Here is an 18685-nt window from a genome sequence, read left to right on the forward strand (position 1 = left end):
GTTTTATTGAATAGACAGTATATAAAACGCTACACGCGTATGTCCTGATGAAAGTCTGTGGACTTTTAAAAAGCTTGAAAAATAAATATAGATTTACGTGACCCTTCAACAAAAAGTGAGGAGCGCAACCTAATAGTTTGATCGAAATATTTTTATTTTTATAAGTTTCTTCTATAATGCTTGTCTGACTAGGGAATGACTCACAGAAGATGTGGAGTTATGGGACAAGACCTATATCATTCGAAAGAGGATGAAATTTCATTTTCAAATATATGCTCAGTTTTTGCGGCGGCCTCCGCTAACTCGAGAAATTTGGGTCAGAAGTTTTCAGTAGATTTTGCACTGAAATGCATACGTGAACACTTCCACGTCCTCATTTCTTTTATACGCTTTGAAGAACCATTGAAAACAGCAGTGGGATGGTTCAGTGGTAAAGCGGCGGGATGGGGAAATGGTACTCTATGGTTCGACTCCTTCATAGTCGAAACTCTTTTTTTATTTTTTGTTGGTTTTTTATATGACCTGTTTGTGAGCTCAAAAGTGTTTTCAGCAGTTTTCCATACTCTAAACACCTTTGGCATCTTGTCAAATACAAATTAACCAAGTTTTTGGAAAAAAAATTTCTGAAGAAAATTCGCATGTTTTCATGATCCATACACCTCTTTTCAAATTTTCAAAAAAAATTTTTTTGAAACACAAAGAAATCTATATTTATTATTATAACGAGTTAAACAGAGGTGCACAGATGCTTATCCTTGATAATAAAATGCTCGAAGCATATGAACTCCTTGCATCTGGAGCACTTGATGAATGCAAGATTCGGACAATTTGGTGAGTAACAATCCTCGTGGTCGACTTTTCCGAAGCAATATTCCGATGGCGTTAGAAACGGTGAGTAGAAGTCACTGTATCCAGTCTTTTTCCAAGAATATTTCAAAAATGGTTGAAATTCTCTAGCGGAAAACTGATGGTAGACTAGAGAGATCATCCATATCTCATTATTGCGTTGAGCAATAATGTAATCGGGATAAAAGATGAGCGCGTAGGCGGTGAACTTCTTCAGAAAATTCTGGAAATAAAAAATTAACTTTGGTTTTTTGGTAGGGTGTAACCTTCCAGGGTCCATTCCAGTGGGCATCAAGCGGCTGGATGAGACCAGTGGTGTTTGGAGGAATATTGCGAATCGTTACATCATATCCTCGAGGCACACAGTTTTCGATTGTCTGATGATCCTTGAAACTGGGCCAAGAGTCAATCAGCATGAATAACTTCTTCGGGACGGAAGGTATGAAAACGCATGACTTGAGCCAATCACACATCATATCCTTCGTCATGATATGACTTTTGCCGGCCCTCACTTCCAGATTTGGACAGTTGGGAATTGGACGAGTCGGAGGAAAGTGCCCTGTTGGCTCGGAGAGAACCATGAATGCTTTTGGTCCAAGAGTCCCATCCATAAAAAGCATCGGCAAAAAAGTGAACGAGTGGGTGAGAGATGATTTGGCTATGATTTGGCTATATTTTGGGAATGAGATATGGATGATCTCTCTAGTCTACCATCAGTTTTCCGCTAGAGAATTTCAACCATTTTTGAAATATTCTTGGAAAAAGACATTTTATTATCAAGGATAAGCATCTGTGCACCTCTGTTTAACTCGTTATAATAATAAATATAGATTTCTTTGTGTTTCAAAAAAATTTTTTTTTGAAAATTTGAAAAGAGGTGTATGGATCATGAAAACATGCGAATTTTCTTCAGAAATTTTTTTTCCAAAAACTTGGTTAATTTGTATTTGACAAGATGCCAAAGGTGTTTAGAGTATGGAAAACTGCTGAAAACAGCTTTTGAGCTCAAAAACAGGTCATATAAAAAACCAACAAAAAATAAAAAAAGAGTTTCGACTATGAAGGAGTCGAACCATAGAGTACCATTTCCCCATCCCGCCGCTTTACCACTGAACCATCCCACTGCTGTTTTCAATGGTTCTTCAAAGCGTATAAAAGAAATGAGGACGTGGAAGCGTTCACGTATGCATTTCAGTGCAAAATCTACTGAAAACTTCTGACCCAAATTTCTCGAGTTAGCGGAGGCCGCCGCAAAAACTGAGCATATATTTGAAAATGAAATTTCATCCTCTTTCGAATGATATAGGTCTCGTCCCATAACTCCACATCTTCTGTGAGTCATTCCCTAGTGAGAAAAAAAGGAGTATTTTTTGCAGTCTGAATACGGTAGGGATATCGAAGCGGCGAGCCTAAATAAATAGCACCTATTAGGTGGAGACGCAGACTATTTTTCTCTGCGTCTTAACCTTTTTTTTCTCAGACAAGCATAATATTTTCATATTGTCTATTCAAAATAATCGCGCGGGTGAAAGAGTAAAAATGTCTGCGTCTCTGCAGCGCCTNTNCNAGTTTGGAGACTCTCNACNCGTTATTTTNANTNGTTCNCCCGCGCGATTATTTTGAATAGACAATAGCTTTTTTGCTTTAATTTGTTTTCTTTTTTCAATCATCTTTTTTCTTCTTCTTCTTTTTTTCCCTTTCTCTTCTCTTCAATTTGTTGAAAAAGAAGGATTTTGCAAGCCTTGCGCACCTTTTCTGCAATGCTGCCGCACGCAACTTACTCGCTCCGCCCCTTTGTTATTTTCGCGTTCGTCGCATGTCATCGATTATAATTTACCATTTCTGGACCCAAACAATTGAATATTTTGCAGAATTTTGTTACTTTAAATTTTTTATTTGTATTTTTGCAGAAAATGGCTCTTCCTGGAGAACGATTCCACGTACTTGCTCAGCTGGAGCATCTTCAATCGAAATATACCGGTACAGGCCATGCTGATATGAACAGACACGAATGGGTAGTGAATCAGGTAAGCTATTAATTATTCCAACTTCGAAATAATCAAATTCATTTTCAGCATCGCGACACTCGAGCTTTCCAAATGTCGCATCCCGGAATGAACACATACATCGCAGTCGTAGAGAATGAGAGCCGAGCTCGTACCAGATTCAACCTGATCAATCGAATGATTCAACCTTGTGGACCACCACCGGAGAAGCATCCTCTTGATGACGCATAACAAATATTTTAACTATTCTGTTGGACTAACGAATAAACTGATCTCCAAACTATTAGAAAATCGCCTGAAATGTTGTAAGAAATCAACAGATATTTGCAAACAATTTTCGTTCCGGTGAATAAAATTGCTGGGTTTCAGAGTTTATGCTAAATCGCTTGGCTCATGTACAGAAACTAGCGTTCAGAATGTGAGTGAAAACGTTTGAAATTCCTTCATAAAATATCTGAATAGGTCGTCGACGCACACGAATCGCTTGGCGTCAGAAAAAAGTCCGTACCTTCTTCAGCATGCTAATAATCCGATTGACTGGTTCCCATGGGGAGAAGAAGCATTTCAGAAGGCAAGAGAGTCCAACAAGCCGATTTTCTTGTCAGGTAGAGAGCACTTTCCAAGTCTGAAAACAAAAATTTCGTGCAGTTGGCTACTCAACCTGCCATTGGTGTCATGTCATGGAAAAAGAATCATTCGAGAATGAAAATACTGCAAAATTATTAAACGATAATTTTGTGGCTATCAAAGTTGATCGAGAAGAGCGCCCGGATGTTGACAAACTTTATATGGCATTCGTAGTGGTAAGAATAGACAATTTCTAATTCATAAATTGATTATGATTCAGGCCGCGAGTGGTCATGGTGGATGGCCAATGTCCGTTTTTCTGACACCTGATCTTCACCCAATTACTGGCGGCACTTATTTCCCTCCAGACGATAATCGAGGAATGCTTGGATTTCCTACTATTCTGAACATGATTCACGAAGAGGTTTGTGGTCGAACTTTTCCATCTACCGTAAAACCTCTAATAGAACGACACCCGGATCGTCCACTTTGAGCCTATATATCTCATTTCTTTTGAAAGATATCAAAAAGTGGTTAACTAGTAAAATGTTTATCAGGATATCAGCAACATTTTACTAGTTAGCCACTTTTCGATATCTTTCACAGAAAATGAGATATATAGGCTCAAAGTGGACGATCCGGGTGTCGTTCTATTAGAGGTTTTACGGTATTCATTTCAATCGAAAATTGTTCAGTGGCAAAAGGAAGGAGAAAACTTGAAGGCGCGTGGTGCTCAGATTATCAAGCTTCTGCAGCCGAAGTTGAATTCAGGAGATGTGAACAGATCAGAAGACGTATTCCGAGCTATTTTCACCAGACACCAATCGTCATTTGACAGTAGACTTGGTGGATTCGGAGGTGCACCAAAGTTCCCAAAACCTTCAGACTTGGACTTCCTGATTTGCATGGCTAACACAGATCCCATATTGAATTCCGAAAGCAGTAAAGAAAGTGTGAAAATGATTCAGAAGACATTGGAATCAATGGCAGATGGTGGCATTCACGATCACATTGGAAACGGTTTCCATCGATATTCAGTGGACGCTGAATGGCACGTTCCTCACTTTGAGAAAATGCTTTATGATCAATCTCAATTGTTGGCAACGTATTCTGACTTCTACAGATTGACAGGAAGAAAGCTAGACAATATAAAAACCATTGTTGACGACATTTTCCAATACATGCAAAAGATCAGCCATAAAGATGGAGGCTTCTACTCAGCAGAAGATGCTGACTCCTTGCCACGTCATGATTCCACCAAGAAAATGGAAGGAGCGTTCTGTGTGTGGGAGAAAGAAGAAATCAAAATTTTGTTGGGAGAGATGAAAATAGGATCGGCAAATCTGGTTGACGTCTTCAATGATTACTTGGACGTGGAGGAGAATGGAAACGTTTCAAGATCTTCGGATCCACACGGCGAACTGAAAAACAAGAATGTTTTGAGAAAGCTATTGACTGATGAGGAATGCGCAATCAACCACGATATCACTGTAGATGAACTGATCGAAGGAATGCAGAGAGCAAAGAAGATTCTTTGGGAAGCCAGAACCAAAAGACCAAGTCCACATCTCGATTCTAAAATGGTGACCGCGTGGCAAGGATTGGCTATCACTGGGCTTGTAAAAGCTTATCAAGCTACAAACGACACAAAGTATATCGAAAGAGCTGAAAAATGTGCAGAATTTGTTCAGAAGTATTTGGCAGAAAATGGAGAACTTAAGAGATCTGTATACTTGGGACCTACAGGCGAGGTTGAGCAAGGAAACCAAGAAATGAAGGCATTTTCGGATGACTACGCTTTCATGATTCAAGCGCTGCTTGATCTATACACGACACTTGGCAAAGACGATTATCTGAAGAATGCCATTGAGTTACAGAAAATCTGTGATTCTAAATTCTGGAGTGGAAATGGCTATTTCATCAGTGAACAAACGGATGAAAAAGTGTCTGTCAGAATGATCGAAGGTAAATCGTTTTTGGCATACTTGTAAAATTCCGGGCCGGGCCTGAGGAAAATTTCAAGGCCCGGAAGGCCGGTAGCAAAAATTTTGTTATTTTAAACCGAATTTTGAGCTCTCAATACAATTTTCTATATTTTTTTGTGCTTTTTGGATTGTTTGACTGTTTGATCAAAAAATATTTTTAAAAACTCGAAAAAAAATTTTTGATCGAAAAAAAATCACATAAGGGTCCCCCTTATGTGTTTTATTAAAATTTTCAAAACTTGTGGAATGACAGGCCCGCCGGGCCGGGCCGGGCCTCTGAAATTCGGGAAAAAGCCCGGCACGGCCCGTTACAAGTATGGTTTTTGGAATATTTAAAATGATTTCACAACTGACTTTTTTTCAGATCAAGACGGAGCAGAACCTACAGCAACTTCTATTGCATCAAACAACTTGCTCAGATTTTATGATATTCTGGAAGACGAAGAATACAGAGAAAAAGCACACCAATGCTTCCGCGGAGCATCTGAACGTCTCAACAAGTGGGATTTCCTATTATAAGTTGTGTTTATTTATTTATTTTTGCAGAGTTCCAATTGCTCTCCCAAAAATGGCAGTGGCTCTTAATCGTTGGCAAAAGGGATCAATCACATTTGTTCTCGTTGGAGAACCCGATTCGGAACTACTGATAGAAACTCGCAAGAGATTGAACCAGAAGTTTATCGAAAACTTCTCAGCTGTTCACATTCGTTCTGAGAACGATCTGGGAGCTACTGGCGCGTCTCACAAAGCAATGACCGAAGGACCTCATCCAGCGGTGTACATGTGCAAGGGATTCGTCTGCAGTTTACCAGTCCGAGACATCAAAGGTCTCGATAAAATGTTAAATGAAATGTAAATATGTAAATCATTGTCTGTATCAGACTTCACTCAAATTGCAGTGTTTATTGTTCTGTATTTTTTGCCAATATATAAAAAACTTAGCCATTTGTCGAACATCAGTTTCAGCTTTGCCTCGACCACCACGTGTCGACTGATCAGTTAACAGAGTGTACTACTTTGCATGTAATGAGATAGAGGGCAGTCTCCTTATCAATCAAGGACTGACGACACTGCCAACTTTTTACAAGCTAATTTATTGGCGCTCTTCGGCCGCAAAATGGCACATTCGTAATTGGTTTATTGATCCCAGAGTTGGTTTCGCTAGTTAGAGTAGAGTGGATGCATTGAAATTTCTGATATTTTTCTTTGAATTCCATGTTTTGGCTTTTTAAAACCAGAACTGTGGTCCAGAGTGGTGCTCTCCACAGATCTTCCAAGCTCTTTCAGTTTTTACAGAGTATTATGTAAGAGTTTCAGGCAATACACTAAGAAGGTTCTCACTGAAAGACGCTGGTTAGACTTCGTTTTTTTTTGGAAAAGTTTTGGGGCGGATAATTTTCCCAATTTGGAATTTTTTGAGGAAAATTGTGAAATATGAAATTCCACCCATTTTTAAGTATAATAAGTTGAACTGAAAATCATATTTCAACACTTCAAAAGTTTCTTAACGAGATTTCGAAACGGATTTATAGGCTCTGGAAGTCGCTCTTTCATCATGTACAAATGCCGTACTTCCTCTAATAGAAGTCCACCCAAACTTTGAGCTCAATCATCTCGATTCTAGTAAAAGATATCGAAAATTTCTCAACTGATAAATTATTCATCATAATAGCGACAATATTTCATCAATTGATAAATTTGTTTTATCTTTTACAGGAATTGAGTTTATTGAGCTCAAAGTTGACGGTTTGGGTGGTGGCCTTTTATTAGAGGAAGATCTGTACTTGGTTTTTAAAATTCTCCCCTGGGAGCATTAGTTGAATTGATAGTTCCTGACATTTTCAGATTCATCTGCTCAGTTTTAATTACTTTTGTAGACCTCTAAAGCAATTTGAAAATGTCAAAAGATGGTTTTTGTTTTTAAAAAAACTGGAATATTGATTCTTCCTATGACATTTATGAGAAAAAGAATAAAATCCAAAAGTTCCCAAACAGCTGCCTCGAACCTTTCTGATCTTGCTCGTGCCATTCGATCGTCACATCCGCGTACACGTTGCCATCTCCTTCTTCCCAATTTCTTATCTTTATGGCCTTTTCTCCCACTTTTTACCGACTATCATGCGGGACGTGGCTTCCTTGCTCCGTCCGGCCGTTTTTTTTGGTTGAAAACACTCAAAAAAAAAAGTTATTTTTGTATTCACAGACAATATAAAAGTTATGATCCATTTGTTTTGAGTTTCTATGATTCTTGACTTGGATGTGGCTACAAAGAACTAGATCAAAATAGCGTAGAACCAGAAATAGAAGGGTCCCCCGCACTGTCAAATTCGAGCTCAATTATCTCAATTCCTAGGCGAGATTTTAAAAATGTGTCAACTGACAAAACACTTTTGATGTTTTGATAAACAATTCATTAGTTGACAACTTTTTGCTATCTTTGACAGTAACAGAGAAAAACTGGTTCAAAGTTTCTTCTATTACAGGTGCTACAGTGTGTGAACCATTTATTTAACATTCTGAATCAAATGAGAATCATAAAGCTAATTATTAAACTTTTAGAATTCATTAAAATAATCCTCTTTTTTCTTTCAATTTCAGTCTCACCTGTCCATTTCAACCACCACCACCACCGTCATATTTGAGATTCCAATCCTATTACCATGTTTCTCTTATTCATTTCTTTTTCTTTCTCTATTTCTCGTTCTTTTCCTAAATTACTTGTCTTATCAGTCCCGGCATCAAGAGCACATACAGTGCTCCCTCGTCTCTCTTTTTGAACTTTCCCAAAGCTTTTTCTCTTGTTTCCGGTTGTTTTTTTTTCAAACTCTGACCCATTTCAGTATTTAAATCATGATTCATCTCCGGCGGAGTCTGATTCTATTTGGGATTCTAGTTCTGTGGATCCAGTGTACAAACGCGGAGTCAGAATGTGAAGAAAAAGAAACAGAGTATCCATCTAGGTATCCAATTGCTTATTTCGAATGGGAAAATGTGAAAATTCCAATGACAATTTGTCTGTGGCTTATTGGATCATCCATTGCAAAAATTAGTAAGTTCTATGAACATTTAATGGGAAGATGTTAAGGCAGATTGAGATTTGTGTTCAAACCAGTCGGTTTATGCTGAACCTGAATTTTGAGAATTTCAATTCAGAGATAAAGTGAATTTGAGAATTCTAGAGTTCAGAAACTTTAGTTTGAATATTCAGAGAACATGTCGAATTCTAGAAATTCTCGAATTCAGACTGTGAAAGCTAAAAATCGGATTTTCAAAAGTTTGTAAATTCGAAAACTCAGAGTCAGAGTTCAACAATTCTCTAGTCAATGTCCATCCAAGTTCCTAAATCGAAAAATCGGAAATTTGGAATAAGAAAAATGAAAAAAATTGTTTGACTTTGAAGCTCGGATTCAATTCAAATTCCGGATTTCAGAGTTTTCGAAATGCTGAAAAAGTGGGGCATAAAATACTATAAGACCCGGAAATAGAAAACCCCAAATTTGTCATGTTTGAGCTCAGTTATCTTAATTCCTGTGAAAGATATTGGAAATGTGTCAACTGTCAAAATGTTTATCGTAATATCAAAAATACTTTGTCAGTCGATCAATTTTTGATATCTTTTTTAGCAGCCGAGATATATGAGTTCAAAGTTTTGATAGTCTTCTTTTACGGCATTTCATGTTTCGCTGAATATTGAGCACTGTAGTGGGCTATAAAATATTGTTTAACTTGGACCTCCGAAAAACGTTTCGAAATTGTTCTTATTAAGAAATGCAAAAAGATAGAAATAAAACTTATGAGCTCAATTAAAATCCAAAATACAAACATTCCAGTTTTCAACCTGATCCCTCATCTGAACGAATTGTTCCCTGACTCTGCTCTGCTTATCATGATCGGACTGATTATCGGAATCATTTTCAAATTGATTGGAGTACAAAAGAACGCATTCTTCTTGGAAAGCGAAGTATTCATGCTTTATCTTCTACCTCCTCTTGTCTTCGATGCTGGATATTTCATGCCCGCAAGACAGTTTTTTGATAATTTTGGATCGATTCTCTGTTTTGCAATGATTGGAACTACGTTCAACATCGTTGCTATTGGTAAGATTTTTTGAAGCAAAGTGATATCAAATTAGAAACTACAAATCGAAAAATTTCCAGCTCTCTCCCTCTGGGCAATCGGATTGACGGGATTGTTCTCTGTCGAAACACCTCTTATCCATATGCTTCTTTTTGGTTCGGTTGCTGCAGACGTCGACCCAGTGGCGGTAATTGTCATTTTCGAGGAACTAAAAGTAAGGAATCATTAAAATAGTTGTCTGATAACAATTCAATACGAGAAATCAAAGTTTGCAGGTTAACGAAGTACTTTTTATTGCCGTGTTCGGAGAGTCTCTTTTGAACGATGGAGTTGCTGTCGTACTGTATCGAATGTTCTTGACTTTCTCTGAAATTGGAACTGAGAATCTTATCACTTCTGACTACATCAATGGAGGTGTTTCCTTCCTTGTTGTCGCCTTCGGTGGAATTGGAATCGGACTTCTCTTCGCTTTCCTTGCCAGTCTTCTTACCAAATATTCTCGTGGAGATGAAATCAAAGTTCTCAATTCTGTCTTCATTCTTATTCTCCCATATACTTGCTACCTTTGCGGAGAGCTTTTCGGTCTTTCCAGTATTATGGCGTAGGTTTCTAACAATTAGTATGTTAATTTACAATTGTATTACAGTATTGTATTCTGTGGTGCTGCCATGCGTCAGTACTGTCGTGAAAACGTGGATCCTGGAACCGTTCAAGCAACAGAATCATTCATCAAAGTGCTCTCGCTTGCTTCTGAAACGGTCATTTTCGTATTCCTTGGTCTTTCTACAGTATCTTCCAACCACCATTGGGATACTTCGTTCGTAGTACTCACTGTAGTTTTCTGCCTGATCTACCGTACTCTTGGAGTTGTAGTCATGTGCTACTTCTTGAATAAGTACCGTTTGAATAAGTACACCAAGGTCAGAATAGAACATTACGACCTAACAAAACTGAAATTTTTTAGGTCGATCAGTTTATCATGGCCTACGGAGGTCTTCGTGGTGCTATTGCATACGGTCTTGTTGTGGCTATTCCAGATTTCATACCTGCGAAGAATATGTTTGTCACTAGTTGTATTATTGTCATTTATTTCACCGTCTTCCTCCAGGTATGGATGAAAAATCTGGGAAATTAGATTGAAAAAAACACATTTTCAGGGAATCACTTTGAAACCAATTGCCGAGTTCCTCCAAGTAGAGAAGAAAAATGTTCATTCAAAGAACATGATTGAGCACATTTATAGTGAAGTAAGTGTAACGATATAGTTTTGATTACCAATCGAGTGAGAATTTTAGCTCATCGATACAACTATGGCTGGAATGGAAGACATCGCTGGGTTCAAGGGACATCACTGGATTCGTGATTCGTGGAACTCTTTGAACAATGACTATTTGCGACCAATTTTGGTTAACCAGACCAACATGAAAGAAATGGACAAGACCAAATTGGTCCGGAAATACAAGGTATTTTTTCGCCAAAATAAATTTTTCTCGGTTCTTCATGGCCTATTTTATAGCACTTGGTTGATGAAGACGCTAAGAAAATTGCTCGTGGTGATTTGAACAGCAACTTGGTATTCACAAAGGCACTTATCGAACACACACGGAGTAGAACTAACACAGTAATGTGAGTTATTTCTTATGTTTAACCAATTGTGTCTGAAATTTTCAGCGAGGGTGTTACTCCAACTGGAAAGGTTGACTTTGGAAAGCACATGAAGGAGCATCACGGTATTACAGTTTATGACGACCATGACAATGTTCCCATGACTCCAACACACATCTTCCAAGAAACATCAGAAGTGGAATACTCTGTGACAACTGAACATCTGGAAAGTGGAGGTGCTGAGAACGACGGATACGAATCGGACGAATCAAGTCATTTCCACGAGAGAATATAGACTGCTTTGATCTTTTTTCAAACTTCTTTCCTTTTTTGTTAACTGGTCTCAATTAGGTAGACTGTGATTGCTAAAACAATGTACATTCGTCGAATGAATTTTTTTTTGAAACTGTTCCGTTTCTCTTATTCAATACAGTACACATTGTTTTACAAAATCTTTTCAAAGCCATTCAACGTCACACATCATGCGCCTTTAAGTTCTACAGTAACCCGTCACAAGTTTTTTCTCTGTTGATTTGCATGCAGTTTTGCGCAATTTAATCCAAAAGATGTCGTCTTTTCGCGAATTTTCACATATCACACTGTCAACAACCCCATTCAAAGTAAGTCAATGTCAAGCGCTTTTAATCGAAGCACTGCTTCATTTTTTCCAGGTGAGGTTGGATCAAAATGCGATGAAAACTGATTCCGATATCGAAAAAGACAAAAACATGGCTTACAAATGCGCTGAGCGATTCAACTACAATACAAATCTTCATCGAAAAGTTTTTTTTTTTAATTCTTAAGCCTCAAAAAAAATTTAATTCTTTAACCTCAAGAAAAATAATTTTCAGGTCACACTCAGCGACCGTTTCGAGTTGGCTGCTTTCGGATTCGAAATGAAGGCAAAGTCGCATACGCCAGTGGATACCAAAGATGAGGATACACTTGATTACATTTACAGGTAATAACTACACTTCTGAAACTGTATTGCATAATCAATTGCTATAGAAAGGAGAAAAAACAGGATTATGCCGCATCCCCACTGCCAGCCGGAATGAGTCCAACAAATCCGGTGAGTGAAACTTCGGGCTCGATAGAAAAAAGTTTTCAAATTTCAGCTACCAGCAGGACGCGGATTCCTCTCTCCAGCGATTCACGCTACCAGCAACACGTTCGCATACTCTGGACATTCGAAAACTACTCCCCAAAAGCAGTCAACTTCCGCAACGACTCGTAAACCCATCAAGTCAATTTTCGACGATATTCCATCAAACATTGAATGAGCTTTTGTCCTAACATTTTTGTAATATTTTTGTATTTGTTAAAGTTTTGTTTTGTTTTTTTTGTTGGAGAAATATAAAATTTTCATTAGACAACAGGTAACAACTAAGATTGACTCTCCATCACCGAACGCCTTCAAAGCTGCTTTTCTGAGTTCCTTCCTGATTGTAACTAGCTTATTCCATTTTCTCTCATCGTTTCTTTCCACACTATTCTCCAAGAAAAATATGATATCCTCTATTTTATTGTATTCAGTGACAAATCTCGATCGAGACAAGAGATCTTCACTCTCTATTCTATCCAGAATCGTATGTTTTTTGCTGATTCCCTCTTTGTGGTCATCATCGAGTATCTCCTTGACAGTTGAGTTCAGTTCATCGTAGAAGTCAAGCTCCTTTTGGAGATTTCGCTTCGTCCTAACAATAGACTTCTTTTCAAAATTTAATTTTTCGTTTTTAACTAATCTTTGAAATCAAAAAAACAAATTAGGAAAATATAAATATTCTTAGGTTACTGTAGTTGTCGTTGTGGGACATTCGACCACGGCCACCAAATAATAGTCATGTACGAATCAACCTACTTCTTTGTTCCTGCTGGATGGCAATCAGGTTCCGGCCTTTGTTCTTTTTCTGAAACAAACTGCTAATATTCCTTCAAGTTTTGAAATTCATACCATCCATGAAGATTCTGAATATTTTGGCAACGCATTTTTCTCTCCATACACAGTAACTAAACGATCACAATTTTCAGATCTTGTCAACTTTGGAAGATCAATGTTTTCCAAATTCGTATTGGTAGCATCCACTCGGACAGCTGATGACTCTCTTTTGCCTCTTCCCGGTTTGCAGTTAACTTTTTCCTGATTCGAGAAACTTCTCAAGTCGGAAACCACTTCTGTGTTATGAATCCATAACTGTCCATCACGGATTCGACGAATGTTCCGGTACCGAGAAATATCTTTTTCTTCATGATACTTTGAGATTTCTAGAGTTCCTCAAAAATTCTACAATGTTCCCAGAAGAAATCAGAAGACGTTGTCTTTCCACATTCACAATCACGGGATGATGATACAGAAAATTTGCCAACTGAACGACGTAGAAGGCTGACGGATCTTCTCTCTGTAGCAATCCCAACCACTATTATTTCGAAAGTAGACGAAAGGAATCTGGGAGAAAAAATACTTAAAGGGTTCCAACCAACAAGCTGAATTTTTCATAAGTAGGAAACATTAAAATACAAAAAAAAGCAAAAATTGGTTTTCTATCACTTACAGTATACATAGAGGTAGGATGCTTTTTATAATTCCGAATCGCTCGTTTTGCATATGGAAATGGTAAAAAGTAGAGATACATCCATTAACAGTAACTTCTGGAACCGCCAAGTCTTTGGTGAATTCTCCAACTTCTGTCACATCATGATATCCCATTTCCATAAACCATTTATCCAGATTCTTCAAATGATCTTCTTCAATAAAATACCGTATTCTAGCATACAGAAGAGTGTCCCCAGAGTGAAATTTGATATCATCTCTATCAGTGACATAATCAAATGGCTGTCTTCCATCAATAATCAACACTTTTCTGGAATAAGGGCACGAATCCAATATTTGAAGTGCAACTATTCCGAATTTCTCGAATAATTCTATTTTCTTGTCAACATCGAGACATCCCATGTTTGTGGAGTTGATAACAAAAGGAGTAGATCGTTCGAAGTTTTCTCTGTTGTAATGGAGTTGACGGAGACCATGAAAATGAAAAACAGCATTTGGATCAGTGTCTTCAATTACCAAACAACCACTTTTGTAATCTGAAATAAATTCATTTTAACTGACTAAGCGTATTTGGAAATAGGCACCTAATTCATTGATCCCAACGTTTTGAATCCAGTCCAATCTGAACTTATTTATGAGCCAGTTATCCAAAAGATCCAGGATTCTTTTAAATCCGTCAACCTGGGTTCTTTGTTCTTTTCTGATTAAAGTTATTATTTAATTAAAAAGCTCATTCTTAAAATGCGTTACTTGAAAAATCAAAATATTCTTTTCGAACTTCGAAATGACCTGCTTTCACCAATCGATGATGCCACATATCTGTAGTTTTTTCGAGGATATCGTAGTTTTTAAATTCAAGTTGTCCAATGATTTGTCCACTGTAATTTACACGCTCATCATGATATTCACTTGAAGCACATTTCTAACCTTCGACGAACAAAATTTTGAAGTGTCTCAAATCTTTTCCAATCAACCACAAACTTTTTATTATTCTTTCCAGATGGAAATCTTCTTAAGGGTTTCAATTGTAAAACTTTTCTTGAATTGAAATCAAATGTATGATTTGTGTCTCGCTTCACAGAGGACTTTTTACCTGGAAAACGAATTTCGAAAAAGAGTCCTTTAAATAGTATTCTGGCCTAATTAACAGCGGCCGAAAATTCGAGAGTGGGCGGAGCTTAGGTCCCGCAGCGAAATCTTTAAAGGTTCATTTAAAGGAACATGTATTTTCGTAATTGTTGGTTGCTCAATTTTCAATAACTTCCGTTGTTCACGGTGAGTTTTTCACTACCGAAATGCGAAACAGTCTGCGACGTTTTAAAGTACAATGGACAAAAAAAATCTGATTCATTTTTTTACTATATATTCTTCATGAAATTTACAAAAAATTTATGGAACGAAAAAAAAATCCTTGGGCTAGAATTCGAGAAAAAAAATTCCAAAGTTGAAAGCAGCGCGCTGCAGCGGTAGTGAAAAACTCACCGTGGTTGTTTTTATGCATTTTTTGCAATTTTTCGGATTTTTGTTTTAAAATGTTCAAAATCGACCTAAATTATAGAAAAATAAAAAAAGAACAGAAAATAATTACGAACCCATATGTAAAAAATGCGCCATTGAGGATTTCGCTAACAGACCTTAGCTCCGCCCACTTTCGAATTTTCGGAACCAACGCACATTGAAACTAGACCCGGTAATATTTACTTACTAATTCTATTTTGATTTTGGTGATTGTTGACATTATATCCTATAAAGCTGAAAATAGTGAAGATTCCGAATGCCAGAAGTACAATTAGTTTCATAGTCAATAATTATTTCTCATTGATATTTGATCATTTAACATAATTGAGGTGGCAGATGTGCGGGTTACTGTAGCTGGTGTTCTACTAAAACTCCAGCTGAGCAACTTCAGAGGTCACGTGAAGAAGTTTATACTGTGATAAAAAGAGATACCGTAGGAATGCGCTAAATACCGTAAACACGAATAGAGGGCAAATACTCATTAGCTTGATGATATTTTGCTAAATGCTCTCTTGCTAAATATGCTCATTTGCTAAACTCGCTCATTTGCTAAAATAGTCTCACTTGCTAAATTTCATTTACTAAATTTTGATCATTTGCTAAATAGAGGATTTGTTCAAATTGAAGGCTTAGGCTGAAACTCCTTACCGGAAAACAGGTGTTTAAGCCTAACTAGTAAGCTTAAAATTTAAAGCAAAAACAGGAATATTCTGTAAAAAATTCAGTCAGAAAGTACTGAAGTTAGCAAATAACGGCAAAATTTCCACTTTTTCATTTTTAGCAAATGATCAAAATTTAGCGAATGAAATTTAGCAATTGAGACTATTTTAGCAAATGTTTAGTTTAGCAAAAAACAAAAAAAAAGTTTAGCATATTTTTTTAGAGCATATTTAGCAAGTGAGCATTTAGCAAAAGATCATCAAGCTAATGAGTATTTGCCCGAATAGAGTGCCACGCAACTTGGAGTCTATATATCTCGGTTCCTGTAAAAGCTATCAAAAAATGGTCAACTGATAAAATGTTTATCACAATATCACAAATATTTAGTCAGATAAACCCCTTTCAATATCTTGTACAGGGATTGTGATATTTGGGCTCAAAGTTGACGATTTGAGGGACACTCTATGAGAGTATTTACGGCAACTACACAAGAGAAGACCTAGATTTAAGAATATCCTCATTTTTGCTCAAAACCATATCTTCGGACATCCGAGCTTTGATCCTTTAACTTTTTGTCTTATTCTTCATTTTGCCCGGCCCGAATTGTGTTCGAAAACTTCATTATAACGATTTTTACATTGTTCTTAGATCACATCATGTTAAGTATGCGCAAAATTTTATTTTTATAACAAGAGACTTATGAAATAAAGGGTTTGTAAGATTATCCGTATGATAAAACTGTTGACAATTTATGCAAGAATAGAAATGAATTATGCGTAATGATCACTAGCTCCTGTTGTTAATCAAATGTACTGAAAATCTCGAGTTTCTGATGGGGGAAGCGCTTAAATGCTTAACACACACATCAAGGGTACCCGTCGAGAAAATTGAAAAAGAGTAAGGATGACAGGAAAGGCTGGAAAAAAGAGAGATGTACAATAAAAAAGAAGGCACAGTGTGTAACAGAGAAAAGTAAAGGCAATTTTTGGGAGGAAAATGAAGAGTATGAACCGGACCTGCGGATGGAAAAAGGAGGAGGAAGAAGAGCACTTCACTCGATCACAGATATTAAATAACAAGGAATGCAAAGTCAAAGTGAGGCAAGGGGAGATTATTGGAATGATATTATGAATCTCGGGGAATGAAAGGAATACGCAGTTTATTCAGTTTTAGGACATCCGGAAAAAACAAATTTCTAGGAAAGAGAAATTGGAGCTTCGAGCTTGATGATAGGCTCCATCAATTCCTCGACCGTCTCGGATTTGACAAGAGTCGGAGCGGCCTCCTCCTCTGCCTTTTTCTCAAGAGACTCCTCTGGTTGCCATCCACGCTCTTTAGCACGCACATAGTCTGGGAAGCATTCGTGGAGGCGTAGATTCCATTCGGCACGCATTTCGTCGGTTCTAAAAACTAGGTGATTGGAAAGAGAAGGAATTTGGGGAAGAAATCGGGTGGGGAATGGGAATAGGGAAGTAGAAAAAAGAAGGAATGTATCACACACTCCATGCATCAAACAAACGCAGTTCTGATACAATAGAAGAGTTTCACACTTCACACTACTCAGCTGTACTACATCATCACGACCTTCTCGGGGTAGCTTTAAACTTACGTAATATCGTTGGCGTCGTCTGCGCGATGACGGCATTGTCTGGCATGGGAAATGACGTTCGACTTTATTCCGGTGAAGTCGCAGTCCCAGCACTGAAAAAGGAACACAACTACAAACTGCACACACGCAAACACATAATTACAAGAAGGGGTTGAAAAAGAACAACCGGTTAGGATACACAACATCACAAGCATGCATTTTACAAAGAGACAGTACTTACCTTGTATGGCTTAGCATCCGAATGGATCATAATAACGTGACGAAGAAGGTTCCATCGGGATCCTGTCGAGTTGAGAGTAGTTGGCTTTCCACAGAGAGCACACTTATAAGTGGCTTTGCAATGAACTCTTCCACAGTTTTTTCCACGCGACGATCTGCTTTCTTCTAGCTCATTGACTGGGAGCCAACGATGTTTCTTTGATGGCACACTTCCTGGCTCTCCATTTTTTCTCTTGGTTCCGGGCGTCGATGGGGTTGAAGCAGTTCCGAAATAGTTCTCCGAATCGATTCCTCCAAATGAAATTCCTGGGTTCAGAAGATGCAACATTGAAGCACGGATTTGCTCATCACTGGTTCCAAGTCCGAAATCGGATGAATCTGGTTCAGCCTTCAAGTCTTCGGAACTCGCTTTCGAAATCGTCTCACTATGTTGATTGTCTTCGTATTCTGGCGTTAACCTCTCCATTCCAAACGATTGATTGAGCTGCGATGCATGTTGAAGAATGATCCGATGAATCTCAGCTTGCTGTCTCTCTTGTTCTTTCTTCTGAATCGAAGCTTTGTGTTGCTCCTCAAGCAACTTCTGAAGTTGTGACATTGCATGTGGGTTGGCAAGATGTGGGAACATGTTGAACGGTGGCATCTGATGTGGTTTTTGCTTCTCCAACGCTGGAGGAGATGCCTTCTTTGTCGATAAAGCTTTTGCAATGGATTCGATCGATGCACGTGGTTTGTTATTCTGTGGTGGAACTGGAGTAGACATCGATGTTGGCGTTGACACCGCCGTTCGTGGTGGAGTGTGTTGGGCCGCAGTGGATACAGTTGTGGAAGGAGATTCAGGACTTGAAGATCCGTCTTTGAATTTGAATGAGGGGTGATCCATCAAATCGGTTACCACTGCGAACTTGTCGAAACCATGTGTTACCTGGAAATGAAAGACATTTTTCAAAGTTAATTTTCATTTTCTTACCAAGTATTCGACAAGTGTCATTGTGTTGTTGGTATTGCTCACTTCAACTACAACAAATTTAGAGAGCATCTG

General features: G+C 37.9%; 8 protein-coding genes across 8 annotated transcripts in view; 4 read left to right on the plus strand and 4 right to left on the minus strand.

The window, feature by feature from the left end:
* CBG25547 overlaps positions 1–353 on the minus strand; it is a gene marked incomplete at both ends in the record, with an annotated part of 2661 nt that extends 2308 nt beyond the window's left edge. The window contains one exon of the mRNA XM_045242156.1: positions 342–353. Within this exon, the coding sequence (XP_045099360.1) occupies positions 342–353 (12 nt within the window). The remainder of the gene's footprint in view (positions 1–341) is intronic.
* The window catches only part of CBG13037, a gene marked incomplete at both ends in the record, with an annotated part of 6943 nt that extends 3860 nt beyond the window's left edge, over positions 1–3083 (plus strand). Inside the window, 2 exons of the mRNA XM_002630535.1 lie at positions 2757–2873; positions 2922–3083. Of these exons, the coding sequence (XP_002630581.1) occupies positions 2757–2873; positions 2922–3083 (279 nt within the window). The remainder of the gene's footprint in view (positions 1–2756; positions 2874–2921) is intronic.
* A 143-nt stretch (positions 3084–3226) lies between these two features.
* CBG13036 lies at positions 3227–6260 on the plus strand (the record flags this gene model as incomplete). The annotated part of the gene is made up of 7 exons (XM_045242157.1): positions 3227–3270; positions 3315–3522; positions 3554–3655; positions 3700–3843; positions 4079–5384; positions 5769–5904; positions 5951–6260. The coding sequence occupies 7 exons, from the start codon at positions 3227–3229 to the stop codon at positions 6258–6260; spliced, it is 2250 nt and encodes a 749-aa protein (XP_045095035.1).
* Positions 6261–8036: 1776 nt separating this feature from the next.
* Positions 8037–8066, minus strand: CBG25546 (the record flags this gene model as incomplete). The annotated part of the gene is made up of 1 exon (XM_045242158.1): positions 8037–8066. The coding sequence occupies one exon, from the start codon at positions 8064–8066 to the stop codon at positions 8037–8039; it is 30 nt and encodes a 9-aa protein (XP_045099359.1).
* A 188-nt stretch (positions 8067–8254) lies between these two features.
* Positions 8255–11381, plus strand: Cbr-nhx-2 (the record flags this gene model as incomplete). The annotated part of the gene is made up of 9 exons (XM_045242159.1): positions 8255–8453; positions 9235–9501; positions 9562–9695; positions 9757–10082; positions 10128–10589; positions 10617–10728; positions 10777–10944; positions 10998–11107; positions 11153–11381. 9 exons carry the CDS (start codon positions 8255–8257, stop codon positions 11379–11381), a joined length of 2007 nt encoding a protein of 668 aa, XP_045095034.1.
* Positions 11382–11652: 271 nt separating this feature from the next.
* CBG13034 lies at positions 11653–12369 on the plus strand (the record flags this gene model as incomplete). Its single annotated transcript, XM_002630532.1, has 5 exons — positions 11653–11706; positions 11758–11868; positions 11938–12047; positions 12095–12158; positions 12205–12369. The coding sequence occupies 5 exons, from the start codon at positions 11653–11655 to the stop codon at positions 12367–12369; spliced, it is 504 nt and encodes a 167-aa protein (XP_002630578.1).
* Positions 12370–12407: 38 nt separating this feature from the next.
* Positions 12408–15436, minus strand: CBG13033 (the record flags this gene model as incomplete). The annotated part of the gene is made up of 8 exons (XM_045242161.1): positions 12408–12722; positions 13041–13198; positions 13414–13532; positions 13639–14173; positions 14222–14318; positions 14416–14515; positions 14565–14730; positions 15343–15436. The coding sequence occupies 8 exons, from the start codon at positions 15434–15436 to the stop codon at positions 12408–12410; spliced, it is 1584 nt and encodes a 527-aa protein (XP_045095033.1).
* Positions 15437–17010: 1574 nt separating this feature from the next.
* Positions 17011–18682, minus strand: Cbr-lin-26 (the record flags this gene model as incomplete). Its single annotated transcript, XM_002630530.1, has 4 exons — positions 17011–17218; positions 17425–17516; positions 17645–18568; positions 18614–18682. The coding sequence occupies 4 exons, from the start codon at positions 18680–18682 to the stop codon at positions 17011–17013; spliced, it is 1293 nt and encodes a 430-aa protein (XP_002630576.1).
* Positions 18683–18685: the final 3 nt, after the last annotated feature.

This window comes from Caenorhabditis briggsae, assembly GCF_000004555.2.
Source record: "Caenorhabditis briggsae complete genome, chrII, whole genome shotgun sequence".
In the NCBI taxonomy this organism is placed as follows: domain Eukaryota; kingdom Metazoa; phylum Nematoda; class Chromadorea; order Rhabditida; family Rhabditidae; genus Caenorhabditis; species Caenorhabditis briggsae.